The following is a 24,319-nucleotide window of genomic DNA, read 5'->3' on the forward strand; positions in this document are numbered from 1 at the left end:
AAAAAAAAAAAAAAAAAAAAAAAAAAAAAAAAAAAAAAAGCTAAGCGCAAATTCAGGAACTGTCCTTTCGAAGAGAGGCCAAATTTTGGTTCTTATCTCTTGCTTCTCCAGCTGCAGACAGTGTAAGCAAAGGCTGCGATCACACGACTGGAGTCACCGTCTGGACTCCCACACCAGAGCTGTTCATCAAATCTTGACCCAAACTCCAGAAGCCCGACTCTTTCCCAGCGGCTCCCGCCTTTTGTATCGCGGCCGAAGCAAAACCCGTCGTCCATAGAATAGCCTAAGCTCTGATCTCCCTGCTCTTCCATTTATCCTTTGTCCGTGCGCCCCACGCGTCCGCCCCCCTCTCCCCGCGAAAAAAAATCAAAATTGAAATCGACTTAGGCTAGAGGCTAGAGAGAGAAAAAAATATTGCAAATACTCTCGCAGCTGGACTAGACTAAAAAAGGCTTCCTGCCTCGGGCTGACTGTGGGTCCAGAGGCGTACATGCGCACATAACGTGCGTTCGCGTCCCTTTTTCCCCGGCCGAGAGCGCATGCAGACATCGGTGCGCATAGGGCGTGAGACAAGCTCTGAGCTACCGGCGTCTTATTTCTCAAGAGGTTCGTCGGCCATGCCTTCGAAGCCAGGCAACAGTCGGCGGTCGTCGTCGATGGCCACCAGTCTGTCGACCGTGGACCAGACGCCACAGCCGCACGTCTCTGTCGATGGACTTGGCGGGGCCAGCGGCGCAAACCCTGAGGACGCAAAGTACCTCATCGCCAATCGGTTCCTGGCCACGCTCCTCCAGGAGATCGTCATCGACACGGCCCTGTACGCCCATTCGCTCACAACGAGGCAGAAAAAGTGTCGGGGCTCTCTTGAGGGAGGCTGCCCCGTCTGTCGCTCCAGGTGAGAAGAAGAGAGGCTTGGGATATTGAGAGACCTGCAGCTCATGCTAGAATGGGTTCTGTATGCAGCTGTCAGGCCGAGCATCATGCCCAATCTGCGCCTGCGGCCGCATCGTCAGCCAATGCCGGCAATGGTACGGAAGGGTCTGCAGCAAACGGTGCAAGCGGAGAGGCAGCAAGTGCAGCTGCAACACCGCAGCCCAAGGGCCTCGACATCTATCACAACAATCCGCTGCTAGCCTGCCTCGTCTGCTCCCGCCAGGTATCAGCAAACCGCTACGCGCAGCACCTGGCCTCGTGTGTTGGTGTCGGAAAGGGCGGCATAGCTCGCAGAAAGGGCAAGGCTGGCGGGGCGGCAAAGGACCGGAGCAAGGTCAAGAGTGCCCTCGAGGCTCGAAAAAGAGCGGGCCTTTCGCAGTCGAATGGCAATGGAAGCAGAATGGGCACTCCCACACCCACGCCGACGGCTACCAGCGACGATGAAGGCGGCAACAGAAAGAGCAGTAAGTCCCTGCCCCCGTGCTGCCCTGTACTCCTCCTGCCTCCATCTGACAGTCCATCTTGTCAGGGTCTCTTGCGGACTCGCTGGGCGTACACAGCGGTAAACGAACGGCGAGCGCCAGCCCGGGTCCAAAGGCGAAACAGGCCCGCACAGGCACTCGTGAGCCCACCGTTCTGCTCTAATCGTCTCTGAAGCATGCTGTTGATCTTGTCTTCTGAACAGCTGAGGGCACTGGCCCCTCTGACTCTCCGCCTCCGAATGCCTCGTCGGTCCCAGCTGCAGTGCTGAGTGCGGCAGCCAACTCGTCTCAGCCCCTGACGGCATCCCCCTTGAACCCGAATCGGTACCAGAGCAGCACAAGCGCAGCTCTGGCCAGCAGTCTCAAGGGCAAGGGAAGCACAGGCAAGGAGAAAAAGAGAAAGCGAGAGGACAACGAAGACGAGGACGGTGACGATGAGGACGGGGAGGAGGCCGACGACGACGAGGAAGACGATGACGACGGCGGTGATGATGCAGACGATGACGAAGACGACGAAGAGGAAGACGACGACGACGACGAATCGGAAGCCGACTCGGATGGCAACGCGTCTAGTCCTGACGTCCCTCTCGGGTCATCGAGGCCCAACGATGCCCTGGCAAAGGCATCGACAGGCCTACCGCTCAGCCAGAGCGGTATCGAGAGGAGCAAAGGAAGCGACGGCGAATACATTGGTGGGTATCTTGCTTACTTCGTTCTAGCCTGCCCACCGCATGTGTCTCAACTGACCAATCTGACACACGCAGACGTCGAGTCCGCCTCTGCCCAGAGCGAGCCCGACGATGACTTCTGATCCTGCTGCTCTCTCTGATCTCTGCATCTGTATTTCTATCGCATACCTGCTTGACTGCTGGCGAATGCAACACGCCGTTCTGCTACAACTATCCACCATGCCTCGTTGGCGAAGCGCTCGCCGGTTCCTGCTCGGTTGCCTTGGCTTTCCTCCGTGGACTTGCCGGGATCCGATTTCCGAGCGCGATGTGCTCCGCCACTTTTTTTGGGTCTGAAAACGGAAGAACGCATGTTCCGACTTATTTGATTTTTTTGTATCTGCTTGTTGTGCCGTCCCTAGGGGGCGGCGGAGAGGGGGAACACACCAAGTGCACCAGAAGAGGACGGGGCTGATGGAACGATATAGGCTGATACTTATTGGCCAATGACAAGCAAGGACAGTGTGCGGTGCAGGGGCCTCTTTGTTCGAGAATGAAAGAAGGAAGGCAGCGACTAGGAACGAGGTAAGCTGACATCCGTAGGCCCCTTTTGACAAACAATTTAGCCTCAAGGTGGACCTGCTGACGAAGTGAAACAAAAAAAAATAAGAAGAAATCTCCTTCCGGGCAAATCGTACCACATCGCGGGAATATGAAGCTGCCTTTTTTTTTTTTTGTTGGAGGATAAAGAGGCAGGCTGGGAGAAGAAAGGAAATAAGCGGTGCGAAACCCTTTCGTCGACCTTGTCAAAGCTGCTTCCATTGCTGATCCGCCACAGCGCTTTGCAGCTTGCGCATCGGATCCAAGGTTGTTCATCATGAGCGGCGGCACAGAGTCGCGTGATGAGATCGAGACGGTGGTGCAGCAGCACAGAGACGATGGCGAGGCGCGAGACGAAGTGCGGCCGGACGGGCTGGAGCGGGTCCGGAGCAACAAGTCGATTCCAATCGGATCGCTCGACCCCCGAGGCACGGCCAGTCTGACTCGGCAGCTCACTGCGCAGAGTAAGGTCACGACGACGTACGATGCCGATGGTGACGATGTGGAAAAGGACACGAGGCCGGCGACGGCAGATCCGTTCGACGAAGCGGGCCGCTTCGACCTCGAGACGTTCCTAACGCAGATTCTCCAGAGGCGCGATGAAGGCGGGCACGGGAGTCGGTCGATGGGCTTGGCGTTCCAGGACTACACGGTGACTGGCATCGGCGCTGGCGTGGGCCTCTCCAAGAGCATCGGCGACGTGCTGACGGAGCCGCTGAGAATCGGCTCTACGATACGGGCGATGCGCTACCCACCTATCAAGACGATCCTTCACGGTTTCGAGGGCCACGTCAAGCCGGGCGAGATGCTCTTGGTGCTGGGAAGGCCGGGAAGCGGATGCACTACGCTGCTTAAATCCCTGGCTAGCTACCGGGACGGCTTCCGCTCCATCACGGGCACCGTGTCCTACCAGGGCTTTGATCATACCATGATTGATACGCTCCTTCGTTCTGACGTCGCCTACTGCCCCGAGGACGACATCCACTTTCCTACGCTCACCGTTGGGCAGACGCTCGATTTCGCTGCAGCAACCCGAGCGCCCCAGGCACGGAGAAGGGTCATGTTCACAACGGCAAGCAACAAGCGCAGCGAGTACATCAGCCTGGTCCGACAGGTCCTCGGCACTGTCCTTGGTCTGCGCCACACCTTCAACACCAAGGTCGGCAACGAGCTGATCCGCGGTGTCTCGGGCGGTGAAAAGAAGCGCGTGAGCGTGGCCGAGGTCATGGCAACGAGGGCAAAGATTCAGCTGTGGGACAACAGCAGCAGGGGCCTCGACGCATCCACAGCCGTCGAGTTCATTCGCGCCCTTCGGATCGGCACCGACCTAGGAAAGACGACGACGATCGCCTCCATCTACCAGGCCGGCGAGTCGCTGACGAGGATGTTTGACAAGGTGACGCTGCTGTACGAGGGAAGGCAGATCTTCTTTGGACCCGTCGAAGAGGCCCTCGGCTACTTTTACGAGATGGGCTACGAGCCGCACCACCGTCAGACGACAGCTGACTTCCTCGTCAGTCTGACTGACCCTTATGCCAGAATCGTGAGGCCGGGCTTCGAGAGCCGTGCACCGCGGACCGCGCAGGAGTTTGAGCACTACTGGCGAGAGTCGCAGCTGGGCAAACGCTGCCACGAAGAGACGACGGCGTATCTCGAGGAGCTTCGTCAGCTCAACAAGGACGAGACGTACAAGCGCGACTACACTTCGCTCTTCAAGCAGGACAAGGCCAAGCACACGAGACCAAATTCGAGATTCATCATCTCTTGGCCCCAGCAGATCCGCCTGGCCATCAAGAGGAGAGCCCAGGTGTTAGTGGGAGACCTGCCTACGCAGAGCATCGTCATTGGCGCCAGTGTCTTCCAGGCCCTCATTATTGGATCCGTCTTCTACAAGATGCCGACCGACACCTCTGGCTTCTTCTCTCGTGGTGGTGTCCTCTTCTTCTCGCTCCTCTTCAACGCCTTTACTGCCATGACTGAGGTCACCATCGGCTACTCGCAGCGGCCTATCGTCATTCGCCAGAATCGCTTCGCCATGATCCACCCCTCTGCAGACGCGCTGGCGAATACCCTGCTTGACCTGCCCATCCGTTTTGCCACCATTCTGGCCTTTGGCGTCGTCATCTACTACCTCACCGGGCTCAGCTACACGCCCGATGCCTGGTTCATCTTCCTCTTCACCGTCCTCCTCGTCACCATCACCCTCGTCGCCTTCTTCCGCATGCTGGCGGCCCTGACGAGGTCCGAGGCTGTCGCCACGATGCTTTCCGGTCTGGCCATCATCGACATGGCCCTCTACGCCGGCTACGTCATTCCACGTCCGTCGATGGTCGTCTGGTGGAAGTGGCTCTCGTACTGCAACCCGATCGCCTTTACCTTTGAGATCCTCATGACCAACGAGTTTCGCAAGCTCAAGAACGTGCCCTGTCTTTCCCTCGTGCCTTCGGGCCCGGGGTACGAGAATGTCTCGCCAGCCAACCAGGTCTGCGCCGTCACTGGTGGTCAGCCCGGTGCGACGACCATTGATGGATCAGAGTATCTCGAGGTCAACTACGGATACACGTTTGCTCACTCGGGCAGGAATGCCGGCATCACCATTGCCTTTTTCATCTTTTTCATGATTATCTACTGCTTCGCTTCCGAGTGGCAAAAGGACCCAGCCGCGACGGGCGGAAGAATGGTGTTTTTGCGGTCCAAGGCACCCAAGTATGCCCTCGATGCCGCCTATGCTGTTGGCGACCTCGAAAGCGACGGCGAAAAGGGCGGTTCGTCGTCGGCCGCTTCGTCGCCCAAGACGGACGCCGACGTCGAAAAGATGAGTCCGAATGCCATCGCCGCTGCAGAGGCCAAGGAGGACGAGGAAGTGAAGCGGGCAATTCATGCGTCGGACGACGTCTTCTCGTGGCACAATGTCAACTTTGACATTCTCATCAAGGGCGAACCGAGGAAGCTGCTCAACAATGTGTCTGGGTATGTCGCGCCCGGCAAGCTCACCGCGTTGATGGGCGCTTCGGGAGCGGGTAAGACGACGCTGCTCAACGTCCTCGCCCAGCGCGTCGACTTTGGCGTCATCAGCGGCGACTTCATGGTCGGGGGCAGACCTCTCCCTCGCTCGTTCCAGGCCGACACGGGCTACTGCCAGCAGATGGACACGCACCTCTCGACGCAGACTGTCCGTGAGGCTCTCCAGTTCTCGGCCCTGCTCCGTCAGCCGGCCGAGGTGCCGCAGGAGGAAAAGCTCGAGTACGTCGAGACGGTCATTCGCATGCTCGAGATGGAGCCGTTTGCAGAGGCCATCGTGGGCGAAGTCGGCGAGGGTCTCAACGTCGAGCAGAGGAAGCGCCTGACGATTGGCGTTGAGCTCGCCGCGCGGCCCAAGCTCCTCCTGTTCCTCGACGAGCCCACGTCCGGACTCGATGCGCAGGCTGCATGGAGCGTCGTTCGATTTCTGCGCAAGCTGGCGGACGCCGGACAAGCTATTCTCTGCACGATCCACCAGCCATCGGCCGAGCTCTTTGACCAATTCGACCGACTGCTCCTCCTCAAAAAGGGAGGTGAGACGGTCTACTTTGGCGATCTGGGCCATCACTGCGAGACGCTCCTCGACTACTTCCAGAAGCGGTCCGGAGTGGAGTGTGGACCCGACGAGAACCCCGCAGAGTACATTCTCGATGTCATTGGCGCCGGTGCGGCGTCGACGGCCACGCGAGACTGGCACAAGCTCTTTTTGGACAGCAAGCTGTGCAAGAAGATGCATACCGACATCCAAAGGATCGAGTCTGAGCAGCAGGCGCGACAGCGATCCAAGGAGGACGAGTCGAGAGGCAGTAGGGAGTATGCTGCCTCGTTTGCGACGCAGCTCAGACTCGTCACGAAGCGTGCTTTCGTCCACTACTGGAGGTCGCCCGTCTACCTGAGCGCCAAGCTGCTGCTCAACCTCGTCGCTGGCCTGTTCATCGGCTCTTCCTTCTGGGGCCAGGGTCGCCTCTACTCGGTCGCCTCGCTGCAGAACAAGCTCTTCTCCATCTTCATGGCCCTCGTCCTGTCCACGTCACTCTCTCAGCAGCTCCAGCCCGTCTTTATTTCGTTCCGTGGCCTGTATGAGGCGCGCGAGAGGCCGAGCAAGGCCTACTCGTGGCCCGTCATGCTCTTCGCCGCCCTTGTCGTTGAGATTCCCTGGAACATGGTCGGTGGGACCCTGTTCTGGCTCCCCTGGTGGTTCATGATCCAGTTCAGCTTCAACAGCGCTCGCTCCGCCTATTCGTGGGGTGCGCTGATGCTCTTCGAGATCTACTTCCAGACCTTTGCAGCCGCTATGGCAGCCCTCGCTGCCAACGCCATGCTGGCCAGCGTTCTGTTTTCCGTCTTCTTCAGCTTCGTCATCGTCTTTTGCGGCGTCGTGCAGCCTCCGCCGCAGATGCCAACGTTCTGGTCGACGTGGATGGTGCCCCTGTCGCCCTTCACCTACCTCCTCGAAGGACTGCTCGGAAACGTCCTGGCAGGCGAACCCGTCGAGTGCACGGCAAAGGAAGCCAACATCGTCATCCCGCCCGCTGGCCAGTCGTGCGACGCGTATCTCGGCCGCTTCCAGCAGACGAGCGCCGGCTACTACACGACGTTGCCAGATGGAACTTGCTCGTACTGCCAGTACAGGCAGGCCGACACGTACCTCACGCTGCTCAGCACGAACAACTTCAAGCTCGATGTGGGGCACCGCTTTAGGAATCTGGGCCTCATCGTGGCCTACATTGCCTTCAATGTGGGCCTCTGCTTTGTCCTCTTTTATGTAGCGAGGATCCACCAGTGGAAGGGCACGGGCAAGAAGGCAAAGGCGGCCAGCAAGGCCAAGGAGCCTGTCCAGGCGGTCGAAGAGGCCGTGACAAAGACGAACCCGCAGGCCGCCACGGGCGATGCGCTCATGGATGAAAACGACGCCAAACGGCCACCGATCTAATATTGTCTCGTTTAATTGCGACTCTCCCTCGCTTCACCTCTCCTTCTCTCTCTTTCGCTTCCTGACTTCTCGCCTCATTTGTTTTCGCATACCTTGGACGGGCTTTTTTACGTTGTGTTCTGTACATAGACTATGCTGAATGGATTGCTGGAGAGCCTCATCATCATGGGAAGCTCGCTCCTCCGTATCGCTAATCAAATGTCCATTCTGCTGCATTCTGCTGTCTGACGAAAGCAGTCCCCTCCTAAAAAGAAAAAAGGGATTTTCAAGCGCCGAATCTGCCATTGTTTCATAAAGATATTTGTAGCTTTATACGGGTTAGTCGAACAAGATAAGAGATGGAGTATGACCAAAGAGGTGGGAGTCAGCGACGGTAGTGGATCGTCACTCTAAGCGCACGAAGGGCTCGTTGAATTCGAGTTCATAAAGATCATCTAGCTTTCTGTTGAACTCTTGTTGGGACAGCTGCTCTTCTTCCAACGTCCCTTCACTAAACGGAATGTCGAATTCGGAATCTAGAATAATGTCGAATTCAGGGATAAGTGCGACCATGAGCTTCAAGACTCCATCCAGGTCCTCGTTTTGGTAACACGAGACGAGGCTGCATACAGTAAGCCTTTCCAACGACGTTGGAGCTGCTCCTTGCTTCTCATGCCCTTGCGTCCCCTCCAGAGCTTCTCTATCTTTTTTCCAATGACCGAACCAACTCGATGCGCTCAACCAAGTTGGTGCGTCCAACATTTTGCTTTGAGCGCGAGTGTAGAAGCAATCGACAAGATGCTTGAGTAACGTCAGCAAGCACGGCGACCGATTCGCTTCGGATATTGTCAAAGACTTTAAACGTGGGCAAGGAAACCGTCCGGAGGCGTCGAACTTCGAAAATGCCCTGCAAAAAAGGGGTGAATCGATCTCGATATCCAGCTGCTGCAGGTTTTCCATCCCCAGCACAAGATCCAACAGGCTGTCGCTTTGTCCAGAGACTAAGGACAGGTCGCAAGCACGCAGAGTTGTGAGAGTGTTTGCTGCTGAACGCAATAGCACGAGATCGGGCTGATAATAGCTCAGGTCGAGTCTGGCTAAGTGAGGAGCGATGATTCGCCGTCCGGACTCCTCGTGGTTAGCACTATTGAGCTGAATTCCTTTTAAGCGCAGAGTGTGCACCCAGTCGAGCGTCAGAGTTGTACCATCTGTGAGGAGATCGACATGCGGACCTCGATCTGCATTATCGACGGTTTCGGTAATATTGAGGGTTGTGACTGATGCCGGTCTGCAGGAGAGGAATGATAAAACAAAGTCTCGATCGACATCACCGAAGCTCAATCCCTTCGCACGCCCGAGTAAGGTGATGAAGGTACGTCGGTCGATGCTGCAAGCTGGAAAGGTGGTGGCTGCGAAGATCCCATTTACCTGGATATTGAGATTAATACTCCAAGGAATTTGTAAAAGACGCTTGTTTGCCTGTCCAAGGCGCTCGTTTGCCTGAGACATTTCCAACCAAGCTTCGGTCAATTTGTGGCTGTCTTTTGCCCGACAGAAGGTCTCAATCGCCTCTTTGCTCGCATCGAAAACCGAGCAGCGCCCTCCGATTGCGACATCGTAATATGTTCTCTCAATGTCCCCATCGTTCCAAGTGCAACGTGATCCTGTCAACATATACTCGGGACGTCCAGAGAAGCGATGAAGGTCGCAGTAGACATGAGCCGTTTTCAGAATACAGCTTCGGCTGGCGCCAAGTCCCTGGTGGACAAGTTTTTGCAAGGTCTCGATCCTCTCCAGGCTATCGACAGCGAAGTACCCCAGGTCTACACCTTCAAATAGACGCGGCGTGTTCCGAATCACTGCGTCCCAAAGCTTGCAGACGACCGAAACCCTTTTGATTGCCTGAACCGTCCCCAACTGAACCAAAATCTCGACGAGAGCTTCGTTGGGTAAGGCATTGATCGCCGAGGGACCGATTCTCGCCGTAATGCTCCAAGCGTCCTCCTGATTGTGTTCGTACGTGTCGTCGATCATGGTTCCTCCGCAGGGGAAAATGCTCTTCCAGGTGCTCATTCGACAGTAGGAGAAGCAAGATCTGAATCCTATGTGATGGCAGAACTCTCGAACGAGGAGACGAAAGCGGCGTCGAGAGTGTGCTCAGTCGGTCGCCGACACGTGAAGTTATGTCCTACCGGTAATGACGCCCGCACCGCTCGACGCCGGAACTCCAGGGCGGACGAAAGACTCTTCAGGGGAGCGAGACGTAACATTAGCCTTTTCATGTCTCCCTAAAGAGGATGGTGTAGCGCACTGACAACTTTGATAGTGGGCAAATACTTTTCCTCCAGCAGCGGGCAGGCACTTCAGCCTTTTGAACTGGGCAATCTTAGGCGACGCAGCGCGGTTCTTCCATGGCAAGTCTGTCTCTTCTTCTTCTCCGCCGTCCTTCCTCAGCTGCTCCAGTATTGTGACTTCATAATAGTACATTACGACCATCTCTGAAGTCTCTGAAAAGTAGCGATTTTGCGCTGCCTTGACGGTAGACCCAGTCCAAAGTGCGATCGTGACAGTGGGTAGCGTAAATCCTCGGCGTCAAGGTGTCACATGTGACAGAAATAGACTTCGCGCGCGAGAAGGATCCAAATCCTCCACTTCGGCTTTGCCGAATGAGACGGGCATGTTGACCCAGGTTTTTTCTCGCCACGATTCTTCTCTGGCAACCAAACACCTCACGCACACATTTTCACCGACACAATGGCATCTGCAGACGCGTTCGACTGCTGCAAGCAGGGCTACTTCCAGAATGGCACCGCCAAGGGCAGCGAGACCAAGATTGGCGACCACGACGTCTACGTGACGGGCCCTGAGACGGCCGACAAGGCCATCGTCATGGTTACGGACGTTTATGGGTGGGACTTTATCAACACCCGCGTCCTCGCCGACAAGTACGCAGAGGCGCTCGGCGCCCGCGTTTACCTGCCAGACTACTTCCATGGCGAGAGCATCACGGCGTTCAAGAAGGCAAACCCGGACAAGGACCCGGACGTGCCGGCCCTGCTCAAGAAGGTTTGTGGACCCCTGCCCTAATGACACTGCTGCAAGCCAAAAGAAGAGCTAACAACGGTAAAAATGCTTCAGTATTTCCCTCGAGAGCCCACTTATCCCATCGTTGCCAAGTCCGTCGCTGACATTCGGGCCGCCAACACGAGTCATAAAAAGCTCGGCGCCATCGGCTTCTGCTGGGGCGCCCCATCTGTCCTCTACCTCGGCTCGGAAAATGCGCCCAAGGAGTCGCAGGTCGACGCCGTCGCCTTTGCCCACCCCTCTGTGATCGAGGCATCAGACTTTGAGCAGGTCAAGGTGCCTGGCCTGTACATGTGCTGCGAGGTCGACAAACAGTTCCCAAAGGAGAAGCAGGAGGCCGCCAAGCTCGTCGCGGAAAAGAGTGCAGAGGAGCACGACGTCTTCTCCAAGTTTGTCTACTTCCCTAGGGTCACGCACGGCTGGTCCATCAAGGGCGACAGCGAGAATGCTTACACGGCCAAAGCCATGAGACACGCGGCCGCAGAAGCCATCTCCTTCTTCGGCCTCGAGCTCTCTACGAGTTCTTGACTAGCTTCTGTACCAGATGCCCGCATCTGACCTCCTTTGTCATTTTGCATTTGATTTGCTTTCACTGAATATCATGGTCTCGGCCACTTGAGATTGAGGAGAAAGGACGAGGAATGTAAGGAACAAGAGGGGACGTGTGAATGGAAGACGATGGCGATGACGATGTGTGACTGTAATATGAGAGAGAAAAAAATGGGATGCTCGATATCTGTTCGGGGTAAGGGGACAATGGACGGTTTTACGGCGGACGGCGGTCGATATAAGAGACCATTACCAGTCTTTGGCAATTTTGAAAACCCAGGTCCTGTCACAGATCCATCAGTCTCTTTGCGAGCTACCGAGATCAAAGAGATGACACGAATGACCCACCAGTCAGCGTAGACGTTACCGTCGTCGTCGATGACCCTTGACCGGACGGTGTTGCTGCCGCTGCGAGCGAGCATGCCGCTGGGCGCCTCCTCGGTCGCAAACCGCTTCACGTATGCTTCTGGACGGGGACCATACGAGCCAATCATCTCCTCGAGCTTGTCGACTGCAGCGGCAAACTTCGGTCAGCTCTGCACAAACAGGGGCGATCAAGGGCAGGAGGTGGCTCACCAGTCACACCGGCGCGCTTGACAACGTGCAGATACTTGAGCCCGGAGAGGACCTCTGCTCCGACGCTACCGGGGGCTTACGTCAGGCTTCGATGCAATAGACGAGAATAATGAAACTTACGAGAACGAGATAGCGACGTTGTACTCCACACCTTCCTTGACGGTGATTGGGCTCTTCTTGAGATTCTCTAGCTCCTCCTTGCTGAGGTTATCGAGCGTGATTGTCACCTTTCCACCAGGTGCAGTGGCCGATTCAAGCGAAATTGAGTGCAACGTAAGCTGTGAACGAGACAGTCTCATCAGTGAGATGAGCCAGTCAGGACGAGGGCGAGCGACATCACTTCACCTTTGGCTTGCTAGGATCCCCAGCCCCGGCATCGGCACCAATGCCCAACGAGGCCTTCCAGCGAGCCAAGCTCTCGTCTTCTGCGTCGAGCTGCGCGTACTCGGCTACTGACTTCTTCTCACCCGGCTTGTACCCCTCCGTAGCTAGATCATGGGTCAGCTCATGGCTCGTGACCGAGCATACTGCCCAACTAACTCACTTGTCGGGCGAAGCTCCTCGTCTGCGACTCGTTCGGCCATGGTGAAATTTGTATCTGTCCGCAAATGTACCTGATCTTACCTGTCAGCATCACGACCATTGAGGCCACTCCGGCACCTCTGTGCTCACCAATGAGGAATGATAAACAAGGGGCGTGGCAACCAGAGATAAGGTGAACGATCGTCAAAAGGAGAGGGGGAGGAAGAACACTGGCTGCCAACTTACACTATGCACGGCCCCTCGGCCGGTTAGTCTGTTAGGAACGACACGTGGAAAGGAAAAGGTCAAACAAGCAGAATGTCTTTTTCGTTTTTTGGTCGCTCATCCCTCTCCTTTCTTTCACCCTACCTCTCTCCCGCTCATTCGATCGACGAGAAGAGGCGGGAGCAAAGCAGCAAGCAAGATGGTGAGACTGTGCCTTTCCATGCTTTTGGCGGGAAAGGATCCAGTGCTGATCAGGTACGCGTGCAGACCACGAAACAACGGCCGACGCTCTCCCAAAAGGAGTGGGAGAAAAAGCTCAACGAGGTGCCCGTCAGCAAAGAGTGAGTTGCAACGAGGCCGCTCCGTCTGAATGATGAGACCAATACGCAAAGTGGGAATCTCTCCGAACACCACATGAGATCGACAACCTCTTTTACTTTTGCCCACTGAACGCCTTCTTCCCTATGCTTTTCTCATTGTTGTCTAAGGAGGAAGCGCTGACCGAACGTTCGTTACCGCAGGGACCTGAATCGCCTCGTGATGGACTACCTCGTCATTGAAGGATACAAGGATGCTGCCCAGAGGTTCTCAGTCGAGACTGGCATGAGCCCTCAAGTCGACCTGGAGAGCATCGAGAACCGAATGATTATTCGGAGTGCCATCCAGAGGGGAGACGTTGAGGATGCTATCGGGAGAGTAAATGAACTGGATCCAGAGGTGAGTTTCTGTCGCTGCACACCTTCCAAGGATGACTCTATACATGCACCACGCCGAGGAGGGCTGAAGAGTAGTGGTCTTGCCTTTGCTCGAATCTATTCGAGGAGGGGCAAGGTCATTCCTCTTTCATGTCCAAACTTGCGGATTATGTTCCATAAACTTCTGAGACGTTGCTTCGACCTCTGTCTGAGAGATCCTGCATACTGACGTCAGAGCTGCCTATAGATCCTCGACACGAATCCCCTCCTCTTCTTCCACCTCCAGCAGCAACGACTCATCGAGCTCATCCGATCTAACAACATCAACGAGGCTCTGCACTTTGCTGCGGAGGAGCTAGCACCCCGAGCTGAGGAGCACCCGGACCTATTGCCCGAGCTGGAACGGACCATGGCTCTGCTGGCCTTTGACATTCCCAAGCTCTCCTCCCCTGCCGCAGCAGCCAGTGCGCCATCGAATGGCACCACGTCCAGCTCGAAGAAGAATGCTACCCTCGAAGCTCCGCCCAGTCTCGTCGAGCTCCTCACACCCGCCCAGCGGCTCAAGACTGCTGGCGAACTCAATGCCGCGATTCTCACGAGCCAATCACAGGGAAAGGAACCGAAATTGCCCCAGCTTGTTCGTCTGCTCGTGTACGGCGAGGGACTACTCTCGGAGGAGAAAATGAACTTTCCAAGGCTGGACCTTGCGGGCAGTCTGGAGCTGAGCAAGGCACCAGCTGCCATGACTGCGACGACAATGACGACGACACGCGACGATGAAGCATTCTGACCTTTTTCTCTTGGCCCTTCTCTCTTTCTGTCGTTGTACTGGTCACGATCGATTCATTTCATATCCCGGATTGGCTACCCTGTACGTAGTGTCCCCTAAGCCCCAACCATCGACTATATCATATCTCGTACACTTCACATTCCATTGGCCCCCTCAAAATTGTCTCTTTCAGTCAGAAAGGTTCTTTGTCTCTTTGGAGGTACAGATGAGACATCAAAAGAAAGGAAAGAAAGAGGTGGTTGTTGAGACAGATTTATAGAGTTTTGGAAAAAGTACAACAATCGAGTAACGAAGAGAGAAGGGGAAAGGAGGGGGAGCGAAGGCGAGAGAGGAACCATATAACAAATAGAGAAGCCCGCAGATGACTGGGCTAGGGGTGAGAGACAGAGATCCGAGAAGCTTGCTTTCATCTGGCTCCATTTTGAGCCATATTCGAGCGGATGAGATCCAAAACAGCCATTCATTCAAGCGTCCGTGCCAGCCGCCGTCCCTTCCGCCTCCGGTTTCTTCGCGCCGGCGATGACTTCCTGTGATTCGAAAAGTGGCAAGTTAGCTAGTCGTCCATCTTGCCACCTCGTCATTCTTTTCTCACCTGCCATTTGTCTAGGAGCACCTTGGACCTCTCGGAGATTTTGAATTCGACATCTCGGGGGATTGCACCCTTCTCCAGTTGCAACATCTTTTTGAGGACTTTGTGCACCTTCGTTTGCACCAAAATCCGAGCATTGATGCCATCGAATTTCTCTGCCTCGGTAAGGGTCTGGGAGTAGGCGGGCATGCTCTGCATGGCAAAATCAGTCTGCGGTTCACCAACACTGGCGAAAAGGGATGGACTCACGTCTGAATCGATGGGGCCGCGCACGAATGCTCTCTGAAGCGCATGACGGATGGCATGAAGCCTGTCGAAGTTGGGGTCTTTAGAAGTATATGATCAGCCTTGTGCCCATCTCTGTCGTTCGAGAAGGGAGACACTCACCTTTTTCTTCACCGTCACCTTCGGCATCGACTGTGACATCTCCGACGCTCGTGTTAGGGTCCTCTTTGGAAGGCGTTGCGGTGCTCTTTGCTTCCCCATTGCCCAGCTTCCGTTTCTTAATATCACTGCTGTTCTCTGTTGACGGCGGCGCCTTCTTCTTGTTTCCATTCTTGCTGTTGCTGCTCTTCTTCTTCTCCTCCACCACTTCTGCCTCTTCCTCCTCCCCATCGTCCCCCTCGAGCTCATCCTGCTGCTCCTCGGCATCCTCTTCGGCCTCTCGTACGATCTCATTTTGCTCGTCATTCCACTCGGCGGGGTTCTGCGCGATCTTGTACGCCTTGATCAGCTTGTCACTGCCCTTCTTAGGCGGGTCGCCGAGATATGCATCGATTTCGCGCTTGTCCAAAAGTCGAAGCTCCGATGGCTTGTTGAAAGAGCTGTTTCAAGGTCTTTCAGCTCCGGAAAGGGAATAGAAAAGGCAGCAGAGAGTTGCAACTCACTAGTCGGCATCGGGAAAGAAGCGCACAATGACAGTTCCGGGCGTCTTCTGTTTCACGACACTCTTGGGCACATTTGCTGCGTCGACGACCTGTGGAAGAAACAATGAGCGAGTGGAACCTGACCAAGACAGAGACGATCTACGCACGATCGCTGGCCAAGAAGGGTAGCCCTTTACTTTTCCGAGCACGACATCGTCGGGAGAGCTGGACGTGGGCCACGCAGTATATCAGCGTATCGTTACTTGCGGGCATGGATGATTAAACTCACAACCTGCTTGACTTTGAGCCTCCTTCCTTTGCCATTTTGCGAGATGAATCCAGGGCCTAGAGTCGGGTTGGCTTCTTCGACAATCGTCGGCCCTTTTTTGCGCACACTTCCACAGTACTGAATGTGGTGGATGGGAAGCTCTATATGCTTCGAATGTCTGTGAAGAGGTAGAAGTTAGGATCGTGTCCGCATATGTGAAAGTACTCACTCACCTGAACAAGCCGGTCGTCGATGTGTCGCGGACCAGCTCACAGCGTCGGGTAAGGAAAGGTAGACGTAGGATGTGGATGGTGGTCGTAGCGCGCCTTCTCAGAAGAGAGCGCGTTTCTCAGACCGTGCGAGCGAGATGCACACGTGACTCCTTAATACAAGCACTCTGCGGCCTTGTAATGAGATACTGGCGAGGCAAAATTTGAATACAAAATCAAGTTCGCTCGCTCGCGCGAGGTGTGTCGTTAGGAAGAGAAAAAATGGAGGTTGGTTTGTGTGAAGAACATTTGATCACCATCACCTCTGCGATCGCAGACAGCTGCCAAGGGCCGAGCGTTCGAGCAGGCGACCTCATCATACTGGACAACATTCAAGCGACCTTTCCTCGGCGTTTCAAATCCGGAGAGAGCCTCACAGAGGCATTGTGATTGTTCGACGATATAGAGCACAGGAGCCAATATGCCGCCGAAGAAGGGAGGTGGCGGCGGCGCCCCCGCAAAGGTGGCCGTCGACAAGGTGAGCTGGCCCGCAGACCATTAGCATCGAGAGCAGCCGACTCACTTTTGACATTTGACCTCGTGCTACTAGACATTCGGCATGAAGAATAAGAAGGGCGGAAAGGCGCAACAGCAAATAAAGACCATCCAACAGCAACAGCAGCAAGCGGGCAAGTCTCGGGAGCAGCTGGCCAAGGAGAAGAAGAAGGAGGATGAGAAGCGGCTCAAGGCCGAGGCCGAGAAGGCACGAAAAGAAGACCCGTCGTTTGCCATTGCGCAGCCGCGGGTTCCCTTTGGCGTGGACCCAAAGACGATTACATGCGCCTTTTGGAAGGCGGGCATCTGCGACAAAGGGGGCAAATGCAAGTTTGCGCACAAGGATGAGGCATCGAGAAAGACGGAGAAGAAGGACTTGTACACGGACATGCGAGAGGGCGATGCGAATGCTGCCAATGGGTCGGCCAATGGGGGAGAGGGCGACGACAAGAAGGACGACACGATGGACAAGTGGGACCGGGCAAAGCTGGACAGCGTCATTTTGAGCAAGCACGGCAACCCAAAGAGCACTACGGACAAGGTCTGCAAGTTCTTCCTGCAAGCTGTCGAGGATGGGAAATACGGCTGGTTCTGGGAGTGCCCCAATGGCGGAGAGAAGTGCATGTACAAGCACAGACTTCCTCCGGGCTTCGTGCTCCAGTCACAGAAGCGGGAGAAGGAGGAAGCGGAAAAAGCAAACGAGATCTCGCTGGAAGAGTTCCTCGAGACAGCCAGGCACCAGCTTGGATCGAATCTCACACCTGTGACAGCCGAGACTTTCGCTACATGGAAAAAGCAGCGGGTGGACAAGAAGCAAGCCGAGGAGGAAGCCATCGAGAACAAGAAGAAACAACAGGCCCAGGCCAACAAGCTGGCTGGTCTGAGCGGCCGTGAGATGTTCACGCTGAACCCTGACATGTTCGCAGCAGAGGACGAGGATGGGGCCGGAGACGAGTTCGACATGGACAAGTACTTCAAGAATTGGGAGCAGGCCAGATCGGACGACGGCAAGGCCGATCAGAACGACGACGCGGACATCGACGAAGCCAACGCCAAGCTGGCCAACGTCGAGGTTTGAACTGCCTTGCTTCTCCGACCTCTCTGCATCCCCCCAACCATCCTTGTGTTTCTACAACCTCTCTCTCTCTCTCTCCAATCTCTGTAATCACACATTCTTCTCTCCTTTCTTCTCGCTGCCGTTCTTTCGTCGACAACATCAACATTCCCGCCCCCCAAAATGCATCTTTCTCCTCTTAGAGAACGGCCAAGATCCTTTTCTTCAATGCAATCTGCAAATTTGAGTATGGGGCGAAAGTGATCGACTTGGGAAAGTACTTGTACAGTGTTACAATGGCGAGCGAAGCCTCCAAAAGTGAAGATGAGGGGGAGAAAGGATATCGAGGCATTTTGTGGAAATGTAGCAGGAGCACACAAGAGGCAGAAAGGACCTTTCAGGATGAAAGAGAGGGGCATTCAAAGGAAAGATGGGAAAGGCACGTTGCCTGACGTGAGAATGGCGACTTCGCTGAAGTCAAATGGTATACCTTCTCCCTCTCAGAAGAAGGGCTGTGTGTTGGAGTTGAATGTGTCGACGGGGGGCGTCAAGGGGCTTGCAAAGCCACCGATGACTCTGCGCTTCGGTTCAAGGTGAAGCTTCGGCAGGTGGCCCATTCCTCTCGGCGATGGCTGGGGAGCGTCTGTCGTCAAGCCCCTCTTCCTCTGCTTGGCCTGGAGGGCTGCCAGTGCGTCGTTTCCCTCCGAGTGCTGAGACGAGGTCGATGTCAGCTTTGTTCCATCAGTCGTGGCGGCCCTCCTGGGCCTGGTAACGGGCAGCTGCAATTTATTCTCTGCAGCCGCTGAGGCGTCGACTTCTGTCGTCGTTTTGGCTTTCAAATCTTGGTTGAAGGCGAGTTGCTGCAGATTTCCTCCCGCATCATCGTCCTCTTCCTCCTCCTCGTTGGACGACTTAGACGTGGACGAATCTTCCTCGACGGCGCCCTCGACGACATCTTGTCGTTCCTCATCATCCTCGGAGGACGACTCGTCATCATCGAGCACATCGCCTTCATCCTCATCATGAAGGTCTCCAGTGGGCAGCACCTCGTCTCCGGATCTCTTTCTCGTCGCAGCATCAGCGGAACTGACGGATCCCTCTGCAGCACCCGTGGCAGCTTCGCCTGCCTGCTCCATCGGCGAGGGCTGAAGCAAGCTTCCAGCCGCCATAGACGGAGAAGGTGGAGCTCTCGCCGCCGCGGCCGCCGTGGACAGTGTCCTCTTCTTGTGCGTCTTTGGCAGATCAGCACCGCTCCCTCGAAGCGTTGCACCCAGCTGTCGCGTCGCACCAGTAAGCGGGCTCGATGCCAATGGTGTTCCGCCCGAGGAAGCAGCCCGAACATGAGCATGCTGCGTCCTCTTGGACTCGCTTCCGTGGTGCCGCCTTGCAGAGTGATGGGACCTCTCCACCAGTCTTTTCTTCGCATCGAGGATCCCGTCGACGGTGGCCTGATCCAAGCGGACCTCAAACAGCTCCCAGATGTACCGTCTGACCGGCTGCCTCAGATGGTGGCTATCGAGCAGATCCAGCGCCCTCGCAAACAGCCTCGGGTCATCGAGGAACCTTCGCTTGTGGCGCTGCTTGAGCTTGGCCAGCGTCCGCGAGGCCTTGTTGGCCAGGATTGAGTTGCCCAGGTTCGAAATCGACTCCATGATATGCCGCTCGGCTCGTGTCTCTGGGGCAATCAGGTCGAGGTACGACAGATCGAGACTCGCCTTCACCTTCCACGGCGGGATCGTCACAAAGGCGTCAACGTCCAGAGGCAAGCAAACAGCGGTGACCTCCTCATAGTGCGCAGATCCCACGACGTCGGGACCGGTCTGTGCTCGCTGACGCGACGTACGTGGCGCAGAGCAATGACCAAGCGATTGCTGGCACGACTGCCATCCAAAATCGTGAAGCATCTCTGCCCCTCTCTGCGTCGACGAGACAAGCCCGAGGACAAAGAAACAGGTGCCACGGATCGAAAGCACCTCGGAGTTCTCTGCGATGAAGACGATCATCTCCACGACATCTTCGGCTTCGAGGAACGGAAATCCGCCCTCTGTCGCCCCGATGTTGCCCACGGCCCACAGCACACTCTTGAGCTTCGCAAGCACCTCGGCATCGCTGTCCTCCAGGCCGTGCTGTCGGATGAAATGGGCAAATTCGACAAAGTGGCCCTTCTTGGCAAGAATGTCGCAACCTTCCTTCGTCTTTGCCAGCTCCCCATAGAAATGCGCGGGAACAGTCCCATCAAAGATGGAGGCCAGGGCCGCGTCGTCCCGGCTCCTGTCAATGTGAAAGCCTCGGGCAAGGAGGATCTCGAGCTGAACGACGTAGCGCTGGTTGCGCTCGTTAAACCATTCGTCCATCTCTCGATCGATGTAGTCGCTCTGCAAGAGGTACTGCATGCCCTTTGATGTGGACAGAAAAGTGAGCAGGAGCGGGTGCGACGTCTCTCCCAGGTGGTCCAGCGTCGGCCGCATCGAGACGACAGTCTCTAGCACACTCCTTGACGTGGTGCAGACGTCGAGGAGGGCTTTGGCGGCCTGCTCTCGGACCTCTCTGGAGATGTCATAGAGCTGCGTAACGAGCATTTTGACGAGCCAGTCGCTTGGCCCCTCGCTGTCGTCAGCACCACTGCCCACCGCAGCGGCCGTGCCCGCCGAGGAGGCGGAACCACCACCAGCTTTTGCTGAGGCACCGCTGGCGCCGACTCCGCCTCCGAGTGCTGCCTGGATGATCATAGCGGCAATGGATCGGGTCGCCAAGAGCCGCATCGGTTTCGAAGTCGCCGTCGCAATCTTGGCCAAGAGCACACGTCCGTGCCCCTCGACGGTAAAGTCAAAATGCTTGATGACGAGCCGGACAAGGTCGTCGCGCCCCGGCAGATCAATGAGGCGATGCAAGGCCGAGAAGATGCGAAAGCGCCCCAGCAGACCCACACCCTCGCTGGACCTCGTCATGACGCCGAGCATGTCGAAATAGCCGCTCGTCAGCGTCGTCTCGATGCTCTCCTTGGACATGACCGGCCTCATCGCCGCAGCAACAATCGATGCCGAAGAGTTCGGTAGGAGCTGCTCGAGGCAATCTCGGATCTCGCGCAACAGCTTATCCTCGCCCAGGAACCGGATGCCCTCCTGGTGCGACAGGAGAACATTGATCGTCATGCATCCCAGCTTTGTGTACCTCAGGTTGTTGGCCGTCTTGGGCACCGTCGGAAAGCGCATGGTAAATGGGTGGTAAAAGGCGAGGAACCTGCGCACGAATTTGGATCCGCGCATGGCCTCCTCGAGCCTCTTTGCGTTGAAGAGTGTGCCTTCGAACAGGGTGCTTAACGTTTCGTAGCTCCACTTGGTATAGTCCTTTGTGCTCAGTACCTGCGTCTCGAGAAGCATCTGTCGGAAAGTGTTGTCGTCGACCTGCATCGCCGTTCGAAGCTTTGTGTTCTCGACCTGTCTCTGACCCCGCCGAATCGCGTCCTCCATCGAGTTTGACCGCTCGCGATGGACCGAGCCGTTGTTCGTCGGCGATGAGCCTGGAACATTGCCATTGGTCGCAGAGGGTCCTGGCGAAGTCGATGCGCCTGTCATTCCAATCGTGCTGGCGCCTCCTTCAAACAGGCCGTTGTCCACATCCGCGAGGCCTGCTGGCGTGAGCGTGGCAGAGCCAGGCGCCATGCCGTAGCCCGGACCTGCCCCTCCTGCGCCTAGTCCAGCACCCGTTCCCGTCAGCGTGGCATTGTTTGAGCCATTGAGAGAGGAGCCTGCTCCATCAACATAAGCTGCAGTGGCTGCGGCCGCCGCGGACGTCGTCGTGGCCGCCATCGCTGCTGCGTTGCCTCCTGTCCGGCCATTCAATCTCGATCTGAGCCCGCCTGCATTCTGGTCGCCAGTACCAACCGACCTCGCCCTGTCGCGCTGGTAGCCATCGATAGCCGCCAATGCCGATGTAGCCCTCTGCCGGTCCTCGCTCTGGCTGTGGTCAAATTTGGAGGCGAGCGAAAAAAGATGGGGCAAGGAGTGGACCTTGACCGTGTAGTCCCTCGGCAGGACTCGGTTGGCCACTTGGAGGACCTGACCCATGACGAGCGTCGCCTTTCGCGTCACGTCGCTGCTTCCCTGATGCTCGAGGATGTGGACCAGGGCATCCACCAAGCCCGCATCGATAAAGATGATGAGGACCAGGGCGAGGTAGTGGTCGTAGAGGTTCAGCTTGCCACCCAGGGCATCGCCAGTGACCCATTGAGAGCCTTCGGGCGGGTATCGCTGGTGGCGATTCGACGAGTCTTTTGCCGATGTTGTGCTGTTGACAAGGGAGGTTGACGAGTTGGAAGCTGATTGTCGAGCGGTAGAGAGGTTGGAAGTGGTGGCCGTTCGAATGGTCAAGAGGTCGTAGAGCGTGTCCATGATCTTGTCCTGCACCTCGACACCATTCACGCGCAGGGCCAGGACCACAGAGCGGATGGCGCGCTTGTCGTGCATGCACAGGTAGAGGAGGCCAGTCCAGGATCGAAGCATGACAGAGACAGTCATGGCGGTGCTCCTCAGCATCTCTTCGTACACGGCGCCAGTCTGCGTGGGCACATCCGTCAAGCCCGAGAGCGCAGCCTCGAGGTCAAAGCCGGGTCGAAAGAAGGAGCGCGTATGGGGCGAGTCGGCCAAGACGAGGAGCAGCGACATGAGCGAGGGTGCCAACTCGGGCTGGCCATCCTGGAGGGCCTGCAGAACCGTGCGCAGACCGCCGCCGCGAATGAGGAGCGGCAGATCGTAGACGGCCAGCTCGGCCAGCGTCTCGACGTAGAGACGCTTGAGGTTCTCCTCGCTGTGCTCTGCCCCCGCAATCAGGGCTCTGATCACCGACAGGCTGACGAGATCTCCCTGGTCGGGCAGGCTGCCAACGCCGCACTCCATGATGGCGCGGACGAGCTTGAGCGCCTGCTCCTTTTCCACGTCGAATCTCGAGTCTCTGAGAAAGGAGCGAACGAGGTAGAGATCCAGGCCCCTTGCTCGGCATGTCCTGACGAGGCTCCACGGCGGTCGCACCAGGGCATGCCTGATGAGCCGGTACGCCGATGCCCTGACCTCCTTGCCGGCCTGGTCAGCGAGGCACGGGAATGCGCAGGAGACGAGCTCCTCGGCCGGCATCTCGTACCGCACTCTGGCATTCTTGTTGAGCGCCGTGACGAGCCGAGAGATGGTCTCGATGCGCCGTCTCGGCAGGTCTCCTAGCCCGCCAGCATGGCTCGGGGTGCGGACGTGGGCAGGCCTGCCACTTGCCAAGGCAGCTGCTCGCGATCGCTGGGCCGTCCTCGTCATCGATGGCGTCACTGGAGGACCCATGGCGGGGCGAGCTGAAGCCGCTGCCGCCGTCGCTTCGGAAGTCAGCCCCGACGGTGGTCTTCCCTGGAGGGAACGGAGGGTGTGCATGAGAGCCAAGGCGTGGCTTCGCACGGCAAAGGCATTCTCTGCCGACAGATGGCTCGCCTTGTGGCTTTGCTGCTGTTGCTGCTGAAGTTGTTGTTGCTGCTGCTGCTGCTGCTGCTGCTGCTGTTGCTGAAGTTGTTGCGTCCTGTGCAGCGACGGTGGGTGCTGCTGCTGGCCTGTGTCGACGCCCAGTGCACCGGTCTCCGTATCGCCCTTCGCTGTGCCTCCTCGAAGAAGAAACGGCGGCAGCGGTGGACCAGGTGGCGCTGGCGGTGATGCCGCCGCCGTGGGATCGAGACCTATGCCCAGGCCCCCTCCGTTGGCACCAGGCCCTGCTACTGCACCACCAGAGGTCGATCGCTGTGGTCGGGTTGGTGTCGAGGTTGGCGAGCTCGCGGGGCTAGCGTGCATATGCTCTGCAAGACTCCGTGAAGCCAGACCTTGAGTCGCGCATCCCTCGGTGGGCGTTGCCTCCCCACTGTGCGCCACCGGCTGCAGTACTAGCGAAGTAAAGCCGTTGCCGAGGTCCGACGCATCGGTAGCTGCCGAGGGCGACGCAGCTGCTCTCACAGTCTGTGTCAGCTTCCCGCCCTTGCAATACATGCTCCCATTGCACCACCCACCAAAGTCCAGCGTCTCGGTATGCTCGACGAGCGTCTCGATCTGCGTCTGCAGAAGTGCAATTCTGACTCGTGCACCCTCGAGCTCCTTCTCGACTTGCCTCTTGAGCGCCTCGCGGTTGGCGCCACTGGTGCCTGTGCTCGTGCTGCCTGTGCTGCTGGTACTGCTACTGCTGAACGATCCGTTGGGCTCCTGTTGCCCTGCTAAACCCTGTTGCTGCTGCTGTTGTTGCTGTGCGGGCGACGAAGACGTAGACGCAAGCCCGCCGCCGTCGTGCTCCGCCGCAAAGACGTGGAGCAGGTTCTCGGCGCCATCGCGGACCTTGATCTCGACGTCGAGCTTCGCCCAGAGTTCCTCGAGGAGCTGCTAGAGGAGCGGGGTCAGTGGCTAACGTCTGTATGCGCAGCGAGACAAGACACAGAGCGGGAAGGCAAGGAGAGCGCACGAAACTGACCTGCTGATTGCTGCTGGTGCTGCTAGTGGTGCTGCTGCTGCTGCCACCCGGCCCCGAGGCCATGTCTGGCTTGCGTGCCGGTGCTCAGCGGAGACTCGGAAGCGCACGAGCAGTAGGCGCTTGCATGAGCACCCTCCCTCCGCCTTGCTTTGTGGGTTGTCGGAGGCCTCTCCTGCTGCTGCAATGGTCGGTGTGCACGCTCTCCACCTCTTCTCTCGTTTCTCTTTTCGTGCTTCTC

The 24,319-nt window shown here is 57.0% G+C and overlaps 8 protein-coding genes across 8 annotated transcripts; 5 read left to right on the plus strand and 3 right to left on the minus strand.

The window, feature by feature from the left end:
* Positions 1-512: 512 nt before the first annotated feature.
* FA10DRAFT_128351 (hypothetical protein) lies at positions 513-2,345 on the plus strand. Its single transcript, XM_025517966.1, has 3 exons — positions 513-1,397; positions 1,463-1,555; positions 1,673-2,345. The coding sequence occupies exons 1-3, from the start codon at positions 947-949 to the stop codon at positions 2,224-2,226; spliced, it is 1,098 nt and encodes a 365-aa protein (XP_025378157.1). The 5' UTR covers positions 513-946; the 3' UTR covers positions 2,227-2,345.
* A 507-nt stretch (positions 2,346-2,852) lies between these two features.
* On the plus strand, positions 2,853-7,848 carry FA10DRAFT_267384 (hypothetical protein). Its single transcript, XM_025521886.1, has one exon. The coding sequence runs from the start codon at positions 2,961-2,963 to the stop codon at positions 7,635-7,637; it is 4,677 nt and encodes a 1,558-aa protein (XP_025378158.1). The 5' UTR covers positions 2,853-2,960; the 3' UTR covers positions 7,638-7,848.
* A 2,782-nt stretch (positions 7,849-10,630) lies between these two features.
* FA10DRAFT_267385 (hypothetical protein) lies at positions 10,631-11,334 on the plus strand. The gene has a single exon (XM_025521887.1). The coding sequence runs from the start codon at positions 10,746-10,748 to the stop codon at positions 11,226-11,228; it is 483 nt and encodes a 160-aa protein (XP_025378159.1). The 5' UTR covers positions 10,631-10,745; the 3' UTR covers positions 11,229-11,334.
* FA10DRAFT_267386 (rho GDP-dissociation inhibitor) lies at positions 11,259-12,554 on the minus strand. The gene is made up of 7 exons (XM_025521888.1): positions 12,498-12,554; positions 12,370-12,439; positions 12,171-12,313; positions 11,946-12,103; positions 11,826-11,890; positions 11,598-11,760; positions 11,259-11,532 (listed from the first exon to the last, which is right to left on the minus strand). The coding sequence occupies exons 2-7, from the start codon at positions 12,407-12,409 to the stop codon at positions 11,499-11,501; spliced, it is 603 nt and encodes a 200-aa protein (XP_025378160.1). The 5' UTR covers positions 12,410-12,439; positions 12,498-12,554; the 3' UTR covers positions 11,259-11,498.
* A 145-nt stretch (positions 12,555-12,699) lies between these two features.
* On the plus strand, positions 12,700-14,195 carry FA10DRAFT_267387 (hypothetical protein). The gene is made up of 4 exons (XM_025521889.1): positions 12,700-12,774; positions 12,840-12,913; positions 13,094-13,289; positions 13,515-14,195. Exons 1-4 carry the CDS (start codon positions 12,772-12,774, stop codon positions 14,055-14,057), a joined length of 816 nt encoding a protein of 271 aa, XP_025378161.1. The 5' UTR covers positions 12,700-12,771; the 3' UTR covers positions 14,058-14,195.
* An 11-nt stretch (positions 14,196-14,206) lies between these two features.
* FA10DRAFT_279958 (Tudor/PWWP/MBT) lies at positions 14,207-16,027 on the minus strand. The gene is made up of 8 exons (XM_025523585.1): positions 16,014-16,027; positions 15,802-15,958; positions 15,680-15,737; positions 15,534-15,622; positions 15,034-15,470; positions 14,896-14,972; positions 14,650-14,838; positions 14,207-14,584 (listed from the first exon to the last, which is right to left on the minus strand). The coding sequence occupies exons 2-8, from the start codon at positions 15,834-15,836 to the stop codon at positions 14,522-14,524; spliced, it is 948 nt and encodes a 315-aa protein (XP_025378162.1). The 5' UTR covers positions 15,837-15,958; positions 16,014-16,027; the 3' UTR covers positions 14,207-14,521.
* Positions 16,028-16,244: 217 nt separating this feature from the next.
* Positions 16,245-17,846, plus strand: FA10DRAFT_302149 (hypothetical protein). Its single transcript, XM_025525065.1, has 2 exons — positions 16,245-16,527; positions 16,600-17,846. The coding sequence occupies exons 1-2, from the start codon at positions 16,471-16,473 to the stop codon at positions 17,620-17,622; spliced, it is 1,080 nt and encodes a 359-aa protein (XP_025378163.1). The 5' UTR covers positions 16,245-16,470; the 3' UTR covers positions 17,623-17,846.
* A 3-nt stretch (positions 17,847-17,849) lies between these two features.
* Positions 17,850-24,318, minus strand: FA10DRAFT_302150 (hypothetical protein). Its single transcript, XM_025525066.1, has 3 exons — positions 24,082-24,318; positions 23,630-23,990; positions 17,850-23,566 (listed from the first exon to the last, which is right to left on the minus strand). The coding sequence occupies exons 1-3, from the start codon at positions 24,142-24,144 to the stop codon at positions 18,099-18,101; spliced, it is 5,892 nt and encodes a 1,963-aa protein (XP_025378164.1). The 5' UTR covers positions 24,145-24,318; the 3' UTR covers positions 17,850-18,098.
* Between the last annotated feature and the right edge of the window lies 1 nt (position 24,319).

The sequence above is a fragment of the Acaromyces ingoldii genome (genome assembly GCF_003144295.1).
Source record: "Acaromyces ingoldii strain MCA 4198 unplaced genomic scaffold FA10scaffold_3, whole genome shotgun sequence".
Classification (NCBI taxonomy): domain Eukaryota; kingdom Fungi; phylum Basidiomycota; class Exobasidiomycetes; order Exobasidiales; family Cryptobasidiaceae; genus Acaromyces; species Acaromyces ingoldii.

What these genes read in the sequence shown, in the direction of transcription:
- FA10DRAFT_267384 (XM_025521886.1), top strand. Translation starts at nt 2,961, where the DNA reads ATGAGCGGCGGCACAGAGTCGCGTGATGAGATCGAGACGGTGGTGCAG.
- FA10DRAFT_267386 (XM_025521888.1), bottom strand. Translation starts at nt 12,409, where the DNA reads ATGGCCGAACGAGTCGCAGACGAGGAGCTTCGCCCGACAA. An exon ending in AACGTCGCTATCTCGTTCTC is followed by an intron (nt 11,891 to 11,945) that starts GTAAGTTTCATT and finishes AGCCCCCGGTAG; the next exon opens with CGTCGGAGCAGAGGTCCTCT. An exon ending in GGTAACGTCTACGCTGACTG is followed by an intron (nt 11,533 to 11,597) that starts GTGGGTCATTCG and finishes GATCTGTGACAG; the next exon opens with GACCTGGGTTTTCAAAATTG.
- FA10DRAFT_302149 (XM_025525065.1), top strand. Translation starts at nt 16,471, where the DNA reads ATGCCGCCGAAGAAGGGAGGTGGCGGCGGCGCCCCCGCAAAGGTGGCC. An exon ending in CAAAGGTGGCCGTCGACAAG is followed by an intron (nt 16,528 to 16,599) that starts GTGAGCTGGCCC and finishes TCGTGCTACTAG; the next exon opens with ACATTCGGCATGAAGAATAA.
- FA10DRAFT_267385 (XM_025521887.1), top strand. Translation starts at nt 10,746, where the DNA reads ATGCTTCAGTATTTCCCTCGAGAGCCCACTTATCCCATCGTTGCCAAG.
- FA10DRAFT_279958 (XM_025523585.1), bottom strand. Translation starts at nt 15,836, where the DNA reads ATGGCAAAGGAAGGAGGCTCAAAGTCAAGCAGGTT. An exon ending in TTCTTTCCCGATGCCGACTA is followed by an intron (nt 15,471 to 15,533) that starts GTGAGTTGCAAC and finishes ACCTTGAAACAG; the next exon opens with CTCTTTCAACAAGCCATCGG. An exon ending in TGCTCCTAGACAAATGGCAG is followed by an intron (nt 14,585 to 14,649) that starts GTGAGAAAAGAA and finishes TTCGAATCACAG; the next exon opens with GAAGTCATCGCCGGCGCGAA.
- FA10DRAFT_128351 (XM_025517966.1), top strand. Translation starts at nt 947, where the DNA reads ATGGGTTCTGTATGCAGCTGTCAGGCCGAGCATCATGCCCAATCTGCG. An exon ending in AGGCGGCAACAGAAAGAGCA is followed by an intron (nt 1,398 to 1,462) that starts GTAAGTCCCTGC and finishes CCATCTTGTCAG; the next exon opens with GGTCTCTTGCGGACTCGCTG. An exon ending in ACAGGCCCGCACAGGCACTC is followed by an intron (nt 1,556 to 1,672) that starts GTGAGCCCACCG and finishes CGTCGGTCCCAG; the next exon opens with CTGCAGTGCTGAGTGCGGCA.
- FA10DRAFT_267387 (XM_025521889.1), top strand. An exon ending in GAGGTGCCCGTCAGCAAAGA is followed by an intron (nt 12,914 to 13,093) that starts GTGAGTTGCAAC and finishes TCGTTACCGCAG; the next exon opens with GGACCTGAATCGCCTCGTGA. An exon ending in TAAATGAACTGGATCCAGAG is followed by an intron (nt 13,290 to 13,514) that starts GTGAGTTTCTGT and finishes AGCTGCCTATAG; the next exon opens with ATCCTCGACACGAATCCCCT.
- FA10DRAFT_302150 (XM_025525066.1), bottom strand. Translation starts at nt 24,144, where the DNA reads ATGGCCTCGGGGCCGGGTGGCAGCAGCAGCAGCACCACTAGCAGCACC. An exon ending in GCACCAGCAGCAATCAGCAG is followed by an intron (nt 23,991 to 24,081) that starts GTCAGTTTCGTG and finishes CTCCTCTAGCAG; the next exon opens with CTCCTCGAGGAACTCTGGGC. An exon ending in TACCGAGACGCTGGACTTTG is followed by an intron (nt 23,567 to 23,629) that starts GTGGGTGGTGCA and finishes CTGTGAGAGCAG; the next exon opens with CTGCGTCGCCCTCGGCAGCT.